Source organism: Hyperoodon ampullatus, assembly GCF_949752795.1.
Source record: "Hyperoodon ampullatus genome assembly, chromosome: 13".
Taxonomy (NCBI): Eukaryota; Metazoa; Chordata; class Mammalia; order Artiodactyla; family Ziphiidae; genus Hyperoodon; species Hyperoodon ampullatus.
In genome coordinates, this window is record NC_136926.1 from 20,366,079 (window position 1) to 20,378,549 (window position 12,471).

Sequence of the window (12,471 nt, forward strand, 5' to 3'; positions counted from 1 at the left end):
CATGTCCTTGTGTGATGTTTGCAGAAGAAGAGGCCGAGGATTCCTAGATGGTGTGCATGAAAGCCCATCGCAGAGCCGAACCCTGGGCCCGCCTGCCATGGGGTCCTGTTTCCCACCAGTGACCAGCAGAATGGCTGCAGCCAAACGCACATGCCTGAAATGATCTCTGCACTTGGCGTTGGGATCATTCTGGGCACAGCCTCCTCGCCTCCTGCTGTATGGCAAGAAAGCATCCTGATAGAGTGTGTGATCCCCTACGGGGTGGGCTACGAGGCGGGGAAAAATCCACAGACCCTCCCCTCCAAGATTTTTTTGGTCCTGTCTGTCTGTTTCCACCTCTGGCTCGTTGCCTTTCCCTCTTTGTGTCTCTCTGCCTCTCTCCCTTTTGTTTTATCTTCTATTTGATCTTTCCTGTTAGAGAAGGCGGCTCTAAGGTTCAGATGGGCTGGTTTGTGGGGGAGAGGGAAACACAGCGTTTCTATCTCCCTAATCTTGGAGATCTGCCACTTTGGGCAGGGCTGGCCATCAGTGAGAAATGTTCATTTCGTCGTTGACTCCTTGTTTCATTTCATCACTCACCATATTAATGTTTATTGAACGCTTCCTCGTGCCAGCTCACTTGGGCCAGAGCAGTGACCACACAGACTTCTGCTGGCACAGAACAGCGGGCGGCTGCACACGGTGTGACATCAGCACGGGAGGGTGGGAATCCCCCTCTGCCCCTCACCCCTGGAACCACCTTGGACAGGAAACGAGACCTGACCTACTCCGTTCCATATCTGGGTGATCTCAGGGGCTTAGAAGAGGAAAGCGATGAGGCGGGGGACGTGCTAGCACAGTGCCTGGCACACGGCACATGCTCCCTGCTTGGTGGCTGTCCTCGCTCGTTTGGTGATGGCTTCATGGGGGCTGGAGCCCTCTGTATACTGGCATCTCCAACCTCGGTGGCATTCCGAGGATAGCTCTGTCCCCGGCTTTGGGTAGGTTGGTGGGAAGTGCTGAGCCCAGCGTGTGTCCGCCTTTCCTTGGAGGAGAAATGACCTCGGTGGGCTCGGAGTCCCTGGGCGTGACCGGCATCCGGAGTTCACCAGTTCACTATCCCTTCCACACATGCTCTCGGTGAAGCAACAGACAGATCTTGTGGAGGAGTCCCTGCAGCCCCAGGACGGGGCAATCCGGGTTGGGGTGAATGGTGCCCTCTTTAGTTTTGCAGGTGGAGGAGGAAATTCAAATTTGTCCAGCACCTTCTCAGGGCCAGGTGCTCTGCTGAGAGCCTCACGTGCCACCATCTCGCCCAGTCCTTGCAGCCCAGCGAAGAGGTGTTTGAGGTTTTATGACTCCATTTTGCAGATGAAGAAACTGAGGCTCAAAAAGGCTGTGAGACTGGTCCAAGGGCTGACAGCTGGGAATGACGGGAACAGGACCCAGACCCTGTCTGCTCCGGTGCCTGTGTTCCTGTCCAGTCCGCTTTCTCCTCACCGCAGGTGCTGCCCCAGAGTTCTCAGCCTCCACCTAGGTCTGGACGAAGACAGAGGGGCCCACGGGGTTGGATTTGGTGCCTGGCCAGCCTTCGGGAGCTGGAAGCAGAAATACATTTTCCCGGCAGAGCTCCCATATGCCTCCTGGGTTTCACCAGCGGGATGCTGCTCAGCACACTTGGAAATATGCCCCTTAAGTTAGGCGGGACCTAAGGAGTCCTGCCCAGTCCATTTCCTGCTCCTCTTTTCAGAAACAACCATTGCTGAGCCCCTTCATGAGCTCTCCCCAGCTCAGTGAGGCTATAGGTCACTGTGGGCAGAGTGTGGGAGACTGTTTCAGAGGGTGGCAGTGGAGGTGATGGGGCAGGAGAGGGACAGGACGTTGCCCACCTAGACAGTCATCTCCTGTTTAATTCACTTTCAACCCCATCACAGGAAGAAGGAAATCTCATTCAGGGCCAGTAGCCTTTAACTCCTCTCTGTAATACTTGCTAATCTCTTTTTCAACGAAGAGAAAGCAGACCTTGGACTCCCAGGTAACTGTATCTAATTAGAATCTAATGGTATTTCTGTACGCATATTGTATTTATTCTATTTTCTATCTGTGACAAGTGATAACAGTGTTGGTTCAGAAACTGGCCCCCACTGTGGTGGAGGGCAGGGAGAGACTGAAGAAAGAGGCAGCCACTCCAGATTGGTGGGTGGCAGGTGTAATGTGGAAGGGAACTGACATACAAGGCTTGTCTTGGATGCTGCAAGAAGGGTAGGTCTCCACCCCCGCCCGCCAGAGTCTTAAAGTTTATAGAGGCCTAAACTGGGCTCAGTCAGGGAGACCTTCTGGATGGTCTCAGTAACACCTCGCTCTCTCAAGGCTGTGTCCTTGTAACAGCTGCCACCGTGGGAGTCGGGGAGGGGCTGAATGTATATTCCAAGGGCAGGGGAAGGGCTGAGGAGCTTCCAGTTGTCCAGGGCCAGCTCGCAGGTCACCTGGTGGTCATATCCTCTCAATGACCTCCTTCAACAAATGGGTTCTTGTTTAAGTTAGTGCTATAACATTTCCTTTCACAAGGTATTTATGTACCTGAAAAAGATGAGTGAGTCCATTTAAAAGAAAGTCCTATCTAGGGACACAAGGATTTGACAAATTTCCTAAAGGTGACATTGCAAGGATTGATTTTGGGGAAATAGTTCTTCCACTTAGTTTGATTTCTGGTGACTTTTCCGAATCAGTTTTCTCATCTGTAAAATGGGAATAATACTGCTTTCGAGGACTTTTGTGAAGATTCAATAATAGTAATGAGGGCTTCCCTGGTGGCGCAGTGGTTGAGAGTCCGCCTGCCGGTGCGGGGGACGCGGGTTCGTGCCCCGGTCCGGGAGGATCCCACATGCCGCGGAGCGGCTGGGCCCGTGAGCCATGGCCGCTGAGCCTGCGCGTCGGGAGCCTGTGCTCCGCGACGGGAGAGGCCACAACGGTGAGAGGCCTGCGTACTGCAAAAAAAAAAAAAAAAAAGTAATGATAATAAGTAATTACAACTTGCATGTATTGAGTTTTTTTCTGTGTCACACCTGGAACTCCAAGACAGGCTTTCTGACTCCAAAAGCCATGAGCTGAACAAAGATGACATGTTGAATAAAATGGGGTCACTGAGTGGTAACTGCTATCATCACCATCATCTTATCTCCACCATCACCTCCACCATCATCACCACGTCATCACCACCATCGTTGTTACCTTCTTCACCATTTTTTAAAGTGGCAGGGGACTTTGCTGGTGGCTCAGTGGTTAAGAATCTGCCTGCCAGTGCAGGGGACATGGGTTTGATCCCTGGTCCAGGAAGATCCCACATGCCACAGAGCAGCTAAGCCCATGCGCCACAACTACTGAGCATGTGCTCTAGAGCCCGTGAGCCACAACTACTGAAGCCCACGCACTCTAGGGCCCACGTGCTGCAACTACTGAGCACATGCGCCGCAACTACTGAAGCCTGCATGCTCTAGGGCCCGTGTGCCGCAACTACTGAACCCACATGCTACAACTACTGAAGCCCATGTGCCTAGAGCCCATGCTCTGCAACAAGAGAAGCCACTGCAATGAGAAGTCCGAGCACCGCAACGAAGAGTAGGCCCCGCTCACTGCAACTAGAGAAGGCCCGCACGCAGCAACGAAGACCCTGTGCAGCGCCCCCCCCCCAAAATTAATTAATTAAAAAAAAAAATAAAGTGGCAGGACTTTTTTACTAGCCATGTAACCTCTCTGATAAAGCTGAGATTTAGTCTCTAAAATGGAGGTAATAAAATGCTGTTCTTGAGATAATCAGTGCTGAATAACTGGCATGTAGGAGGACCTTGATAAGCAGTGGCCAGAGCTCCTTCTTCCTGGGTATTGTCAAGGCCCCAGATAAAGTCTTTTTCCAAATTTCCAAATTTTTCTTAAACCAGGAATCTAGATTCTTTAAGATGTCTGTTTGAGGAATTGGGCCCTTAAGATCTCTTTCTGATGGATTGAGAAATCTCTGTTGGTACCTGCGATTCTTATTTCAAAGAAGGAAACACATTTATGGGAAGATAGGAGTTGGGAGAAAATTACTTAAGGATGGAGCTAGTGTTTGCTTTAATAAGTCATTATTTTTTAAAATTTGGATTACAAAGTTAGTGCAGAACCACTTCAGAAAGTTTGGAAAATAAAAAATTCCCCTACCCTGTGATTGTTCGTATTTGGATATATTTCCTTTTCGTTATTTGTTTTTATAGCAGTTTAGAGTGATTTACACAACTGATGTCATACTGTGGTGTGATTTTCTAGTCCATTTCATTTAACATTTTGAAAATAAGAATTGACCATGTTGTACGGTCTTTGTTGCTGATGTTAAGTGGCATTATAATAGTCCATAGAGAGGTTCCCCATTGCTTCTCCAGCCTCGTCTGGTTACTCCCCTCCCCGCTTACATCCCAGCCATGCTGACCTTCTTGGCACTTTCCTAACACATCATGCTCATTCCTGCCTCGGGGCCTTTGCACCACCTCCTCCTTCTGCCTCTAAAGCGCTTCCCTGATTCTTTGTGTGGCCAGCTCCGTCTCATCTTTACCGCCAGTCCACCTATCACATCCTCATATAGAGCCGCCTCTGACCACCTTGCATCCAAAGCCACTCCCTCAGTTTCTCTTGACCCCATCACCCTGTTTTATTTTCTCCTTAGAGGGAAAAAATAACTTTACAATTTCATCACCTGAAATATTTATTTGCTTACTTGTTTATTGTCTCCCTCTCTCAAAAGACTGTAAGCTCCGTGAGGGCAGACACTTTGTCTTGCTCATCACCGATTTCCCAGAGGCTGACACAGTGCCTGTCCCATAGTAAGAGCTCCAGAAATATCTGTTGAATAAAGGGGAGGGTGGTTAGATTGTTGGATATGTGGCTGGGTGGGTAGCTGAGTGGCTAGGTCAGTGGGTGGCAGGGGTGGTGGATGGATAGGTAAGTGGATATGTGGGTGGGTAAGTCATACTCTTACCGTTCCCCAGTCCCACGTTTAGAGTGTTCCCCATGGTATTTTTAATTGCTTTGGGAAAGTGAGCAATGCAGATGGCAGGGAAATGGGACAGACATGTCTCTTGGGAAAGCGTCTCCTGCCCGGGGCCATCAGCTGGGGTCCCAGGCCTGGGCAGTTGTTCAGGCTCTTGCTGAGGGTGGGAGGTGGCGAGATTCTCCGAGGTGTTCTTGGATGCCCGCCCACCACCCGCCCAGGACCTCACCACCCTCCTCCTGCTCTGTCCCCTGCACAGTGGGCCGGAAGCAGTTCATGCGCTTCGAGTCGGCCAGCCACGCGGCAGAGGCCCTGGGCTGCGAGTACGAGGAGCTGAACACAGCCACCTTCAAGCACCACCTGCGGCAGATCATCGAGCGCATGACGTCTGGGCCGAGCCGCCGGGACCCGGAGGATGAGGAGGCCAGCTCAGGTACCGTGCTGCTGCCTCTCTGGGTGGGCTGCATCCCCGCGGGGCCGGCCCCTGGGGACACACCAGCACCCTTTCACTATCCATCGAGGATTTCCTGAGGGTCTGCAGTGTGCAGACCTTCTAGGTGCAAGGGAAGCCACTCCCCTGGAAATGGACTTGGCTCCTTCTGGCGTGGTACTTATGGTCAGATAGTTAGCTCTGCCCAGGGTTCAAAGGCTGCTGAAACCCAGGAGGGGGCCCTATGCTGCAAAGAGGGGACGTTGTGGATGGTGCCAAGGGACCAGCGTGCTTCCAGTGGATGTTGTATTTGCTGAGCCCCTACGCTGTAGGCAGAAGACTCACCTTCCAGTTTGAGGAACAGAAATAAGGGCAGGATGGTTGGCCCAGCTGGGAGGACAGTAGATAAGGTTGGAGAGCTCACTGGGGTCAGCTCACACAATAGTCTGTAAACTAGGGGTTTTCTGCTCAGACCAAGGGAAGCCATGGAGGCACACAGGCAGGGGAATGGCATGATTTGTTGTATTCTTCATGAAGCTCAACCTGGAGGAAGATGAGGGAATGAGTGGGAATGGGTACAAGTCACCTTGGTGAGGTGATGGAGGTGGGAACAGATGGGATGAGGTGGACCAGTTCAAGGTCTAGTTTACAGTTAGAGCTGATGGCATGGGCCCTAGGTGGAAGCAGGGGGCCAGGACACCTTCTAGGACTTTGGCATGAGCAGCAGGAGGAATGGGGGTGCTTGAAAAGACCCGGGGGAAAAACAGGAGCTTTGTACTGCACCTGTTAGAGTGAGGTCTGCTGAGTCCCAAGTCTGCAGCCTCTGCAGCCAGGTGCTTTGGCTGCAGAAGGTGAGGGCAGAGGGACCCCTTGGAGCCCCAGGGTTCACTGAAAACTCTCTAAGAGAAGCTCTCCCAGAGACCACAGAGTCTGGGCTTAGTGGGTAGCACTGTTTGGAACTGTGGTTTGAGGGTCCTTCTCTTAGAGGCCCCTCGGATCCCCGTGGCTGCTCCACCTGCCAGGGACTTCAGCTTGATGGCTGATGTCACTGAGACTCCACTGCCTTCCAGGTCTGTGCTCTGGTGTAAGCTGGGGTCTGCTTAATGGTTATACCTCCTCTCGGATACAGGCACACACATACAGGCACACACACATACCATGCACAGGCACGCGCATACATGCATGTGCGTGCACCATCACATGCACACAATGCACATATACACACACACACACAAAAGCACAGATGCGTGCACACGCTGCTTGGTGAAGCTGAGTCACCCTCTCAGGCTGAGGTCTCAAGGGTAGACTTTAAGCAGGCAGGGGACTGGCAAGCTTTTGAGAGATGCTGGGAGGCTGTGGGTTGCCTAGCAACGACCCAGGTTGGGGGCAGAGTTAAAGCAGGGACGGGAAATGCTTTGGGGTTGCAGTGGGCTGCCTGGAATGTACAAGCAGAACTGTTTCTCTAGACACTAGTGTGTGCAGATTTGGAAATTGTGTTTCCAATTCTGTGGATGGAACCAAAACCTAAGGGTCAGTATTTATGATCTGAGCCCTCCACTCATCCCGCTTTGCTCAGTGACCCCTAATCAAGGCTGGCTGTTCTAATGGGACCAGCGTGTGTGTTTATACAAAATTGGGGCTGCCATTATAATAATTTTCTAAGCTTTTTTTAATTCCTCCTAACACTATAGGCAGGCACTTTTCCATCTCATTCAATATTCTTCTAGACCTGACTTTAAGTATTCCTTTGTATGGATGGACTACAAATTATCTAACCCATTTCCTATTGTTGGATGTTCAGGTTGTCTCAAAAAAGTGATTTTTTTTGGCCAATTTAAGCAACAATTGGGAGAACATACATACTTAGAAGTCTTTGTTTCTCTGAATTATTTCATTAGAATAAAATCCTAAGAGTGAAGTTATTTAGTCCAAGTATATGAATATGTTATGGCTTCTACTATAAAATTGCCAAATTTCCCTCTAGAAAGAGGGAACAACAGATATTTACTGAGTAACTACTACGTGTCAGGAATTGGGGATTTGGAGCCAGCAAACCCAGAGGTAGTCCTCATCCTCAGGGCGCTCCCTGCCTGGGTGGCGGGGCGGGGGAGACGCAGGTTAACGAAATAACCACGAAGTGCAGGTGTGCTGTGGTCAGTGCTGTAAAATCAGGGTAGATCTGTCCGCCTGTGTCCGGTTTACTTCACTTGACATGACGTCCTCCAAGTTCATCCGTGTTGTAGCAAATGGCAGGATTTCCTTCTTTTTTTTTTTTTACTATTGAATAATACACTGCTCACATCAGAAATCTCAAAAAGTCAAACTCATAGAGGCAGAGAGTAGAATGGTGGTTACCAGGGCGGTGGAAGGAGGGGGAAATGGGACATTTTGATCAAAGGGCACATAGTTTTATTTATGCAAGATGAATAAATCCTAGAGGGTAGATGAATAAAATGATCAGTAGATGAATATCTCTACTGTACAGCAAAGTCCCTGTAATTAACAATACCATATTCTATACTTAAAAATTTGTTGGGCTTCCCTGGTGGCGCAGTGGTTGGGCATCCGCCTGCCCATGGAGGGAACACGGGTTCGTGCCCTTTTCCGGGAAGATCCCACATGCCGCGGAGCGGCTGGGCCCGTGAGCCATGGCCGCTGAGCCTGCGCGTCCAGAGCCTGTGCTCTGCAATGGGAGAGGCCACGACAGTGAGAGGCCCGCGTACTGCAAAAAAAAAAAAAAAAAAAATTTTGTTAATCTTATGTTAAAAGTGCCTATCTCACGCGTGCGCACGCACAGACATGCACACACACACACACAAAGGGTGGGAAGAAAATTTTAGAGGTGATGGTTATGTTTGTGGTGTGTTTATGGTGATGGTGTCACGGGTGTATATTTCAAACTCATCGGGATGTATACGTTAAAAATGTACAGGTTCTTTGGTATGTCAATCATTACTTCAGTGTGAAAAATAAATAAAATTTTCAAAAAAACAAGGTAGACCTCGGAATTGGCTTAATGGGGTGGTGGTGGTGGTCAAGGCAGGCTTCCCTGAGGAGGTGATGTTGGGTTGAGCCCTGAGGGTTGAGCAGGAGATCACAATGGAGGTTAGGGAGGTAGGGCCAGGTTACACAGGACCCTGGAAGACTTGGTAGGACACTTGAACTTGATCCTAAGAACGTAAGTAATTTCAGCAGTAGGGGGACGTGTGTGTGCGCGGTTGGGGAAGATGTGCTAAGGCCAGTAGTGATGGCATTGGAGCAACGACCTTGGCCCCAGGCACGGTCCTGACCACGGGATGCCAACCTGCCCCTCTTCCCCACTGTAGGGCTCAAGATGACAGGAGTGGAGTGTGTGGAGGGCATGGCCTCGGGCCTGTACCAAGAGGTCTTTGCCGCCGTGGTCTCACTCATCAACAGGTAATGGCAACCTTTTCCCGGTTACAGAGGTGGCCTGTTTGCAGTGTATGAACGAGCCCAAACCCGGGGAGTCCGGGGAGTTTAGCAGAGTGGGCTTTTGTTGAGCTGGAGAGGGGCTTGTTGAGCCGTGTCTTATGGTGCTGGGTTTAAATTCCACCTTGGCCACCCGTGGGCTGTGTGACTTCGGCACATCAGTTCACCTCTCTGACCTCCCCTTCTGCATCTGTAAAAATGGCTCTTTCCTCAGGGTCACTGTAAGGATTAAAATAAATCAATAAAAAATTAAAGTAAAAAAGAAATAGTGTCTGTAAGCAACTCTTGCTAATCGTGACCATAAAATACTGCAGGTAGTACTGTCGGGAAATCTTTAAGCAGTTCCAGTGAGGCCAAACCAGAGCTGGGGCAAGGGCTTCCCTCCCTCCTCTGTGAAAGCAGGAGGCGTAATTAGGCTTCTGACATCCTGTTAAGGGGATGAGGCTGGTGTGTAGCAGCAGTGCAAGTGGGGTTCTCCACAGACACGGAATCGGCTCCCTCTCATGCTGCTGGAGTAATTACCCTCTGAGACCACAGACACATTATCTAGAAACCAGGGGGATCATGCGTGCTTAGGGGAAGAAGGATTTATTGGGGACCTGCCAGTGGAGGGCGGCTGCTTCAGCCTGCAGAGGGTGGCTGCTGCCTGGTTGTTTCTGGGAGCCCACCTCCATAAAATGGGTGTACTGGGGATAACGATACCCACTATCCTTACGTTTATGAGTACCTAGCAGGCATCTGGCTTTCTGAACATTAACTGATTTAATCTTCATGCATGTCTATGTGGTGGCTGATCTTATTGGCACCATTTTACAGATGGAAAACCTCAGCAAATAACAGCAAAGAGCTCAGGTTCAAACTAAGGGCCCTCCAAAGTGTATAGCTGGTCACGCTAAGGATAATAATAGCAGAAAACACTTACCGCCTTACCACGTTCAGAGCCGTGGATATCTTATCACATCCAACCCTCCCAACAGCCTTCTAAGTTCATCTCCATCATTAGCCCTTTCACAGCTGAGTTTCAGAGAGGTCAGGCAACTCTCCCAAGACACACAGCCCCTCCGTGGCTGAGCAAGGGTTGGAGCCCCCATGTGACTTTCTCCAGAGTCTCTTAACTCCTGCTTTTTGATGTGAATAACCCCTGATAGATTTGTCAAGAGGCTCCAAGGAGGTGATGACTTGAGAGATCTTTGTAAACTGAGGCAGGCACTGAACAAAATTGTTTTTCTGTAGCAGCATATCACTAAGCAAAAAAAGGAGACTCTAGTCCTAACTTTATAGCCAATTTGTGGTGCGACTTTAAGCAAGTCATTTCTCCACTCTGGGCCTGGTAGAGAGAGCACGTTTCCTGAAGGCCTGCGGTGTCCATGGGAGGCACTTTCCATACTTCAACTCCTTCTCTTCTTACTGCAGCCCCTGGGGTCATCCTACTCATCCCTACCACCATTTAACAGTGGGGGAAACCCATGCTCAGAGAGGTTAAGTAACTTCCCCAAGGTCACACAGCCTGCAAGTGGTGAGATCTGCTGGATTTGCAGACCTGCCCAGCGTGCTGCTCCGGTTTCTCCATCTCTGTGATGCAAGGGTGTGGGAGGCTTGGACCAGCGGGGTTTTAAGAGTCCATATCCTCTCAGGGCCCCTCTCCTTTCCCCCCAGATCCTTCTCCTCCCACCACCTCTCCATGGCCTCCATCATGGTGGTGGACTCTCCAGGCTTTCAGAACCCCCGGCACCAGGGCAAAGACCGGGCCGCCACCTTTGAGGAGCTGTGCCACAATTACGCTCATGAGCGCTTGCAGCTGCTTTTCTACCAGCGGACCTTTGTCTCAACGCTGGAGCGATTCCGGGAGGTATGGCTGGGCTGGGGCGGGACCTTCGCAGGGGCTCAGTGAGGGCGTGAGGCTGGGCTGGGCAGGGGAGGGGGTGGTCGACTGGTCCTCTGGTAGGTTTTATTTTTTATTTTTTTATTTTTTTGTTTTCATAGATGTGCTTATATTTCTTTTAAAAACTGGAGGTTTTGATATACCCTTATCCACCCCCCGCCAAAAAAAATGTGTCACTCTGTAAAATACAAATACATAACCACTTCCTAATTTGCGTTATTCACTTAAAACATACCAGTTCACACCCCAAAGATCTCTGGACTCCAAGAACTCAAGATAATTCATGGTGAAGGGACTTTGGTAGGACAATGGCCTAGAGCCCTTTTTTCCCCTATAATTCAATTTAATCTCACTATTCCTATGTGAATAGTTTCCCCTACTGTAAACTACTTGGGGAGGGACAGTTAAGTGTTGTTAATTATTATTTTCCAACAAGGTTGCAGTTATTTTGATATATCTGTAGGACTCTTAAGTTTCCGAGTCCAGGACTGAGTCATTGCTCTGCTGATAGCACTCATGGACACAGTTAGCTCTCTTGCCCGTACCACTGGGGACTGATGTTCATCACTTTCACATAGTTGTCTCATATAGTTTCATACAGTTGTCATTTAGTCGTCTCATTTTTAAATGAGAGCACATAAAAATTTATTCACTGCCTATAACACAAAATACTGTTCATTTGAATCATAGATCTGTTATTATCTATATTTTGAAAGCATTCAATTTGTATATCATTTTTAGTGGTCAGAGGGAAGGTAAAAAGTAAGTATGGAAGATAAAATCAATAAATAGTTATAATCAGCCTTTCAGTGATCACTACTGAATTTGCTTTAAGTGATTTTCTTTGAATGAGTTTTTCATGATTACTGATAGTTTTCTTCTTTTTTTTTTCTTCTTCAGCAAATATTTTTATTATTATTATTATTTTCACAGCTTACCCTTCCCCCTCCCCATATCCTCAAGTCCATTCTCTAGTAGGTCTGTGTCTTTATTCCTGTCTTACTCCTATGTTCTTCATGACATTTTTTTTTCTTAAATTCCATATATATGTGTCAGCATACAGTATTTGTCTTTCTCTTTCTGACTTACTTCACTCTGTATGACAGACTCTAGGTCCATCTACCTCATTACAAATAGCTCAATTTCGTTTCTTTTTATGGCTGAGTAATATTCCATTGTATATATGTGCCACATCTTCTTTATCCATTCATCCGATGATGGACACTTAGGTTGTTTCCATCTCCGGGCTATTGTAAATAGGGCTGCTATGAACATTGTGGTACATGACTCTTTTTGAATTATGGTTTTCTCAGGGTATATGCCCAGTAGTGGGATTGCTGGGTCATATGGTAGTTCTATTTGTAGTTTTTTAAGGAACCTCCATACCGTTCTCCATAGTGGCTGTACCAATTCACATTCCCACCAGCAGTGCAAGAGTGTTCCCTTTTTTCCACACCCTCTCCAGCATTTATTGTTTCTCGATTTTTTGATGATGGCCATTCTGACTGGTGTGAGATGATATCTCATTGTAGTTTTGATTTACATTTCTCTAATGAGTAAAGATGTTGAGCATCCTTTCATGTGTTTGTTGGCAATCTGTATATCTTCTTTGGAGAAATGTCTATTTAGGTCTTCTGCCCATTTTTGGATTGGGTTGTTTGTTTTTTTGTTATTGAGCTGCATGAGCTGCTTATAAATTTTGGAGATGAA

General features: G+C 48.6%; 1 protein-coding gene across 2 annotated transcripts in view; it reads left to right on the forward strand.

Annotated features, from left to right (window-relative positions):
- MYO18B (myosin XVIIIB) overlaps window positions 1-12,471 on the forward strand; it is a gene marked incomplete at both ends in the record, with an annotated part of 226,000 nt that overhangs the window by 46,442 nt on the left and 167,087 nt on the right. For both annotated transcript variants that reach the window (XM_079717540.1, XM_079717539.1), the window contains 3 exons: window positions 5,259-5,432; window positions 8,756-8,846; window positions 10,536-10,728. In XM_079717540.1, the coding sequence (XP_079573666.1) occupies window positions 5,259-5,432; window positions 8,756-8,846; window positions 10,536-10,728 (458 nt within the window). The remainder of the gene's footprint in view (window positions 1-5,258; window positions 5,433-8,755; window positions 8,847-10,535; window positions 10,729-12,471) is intronic.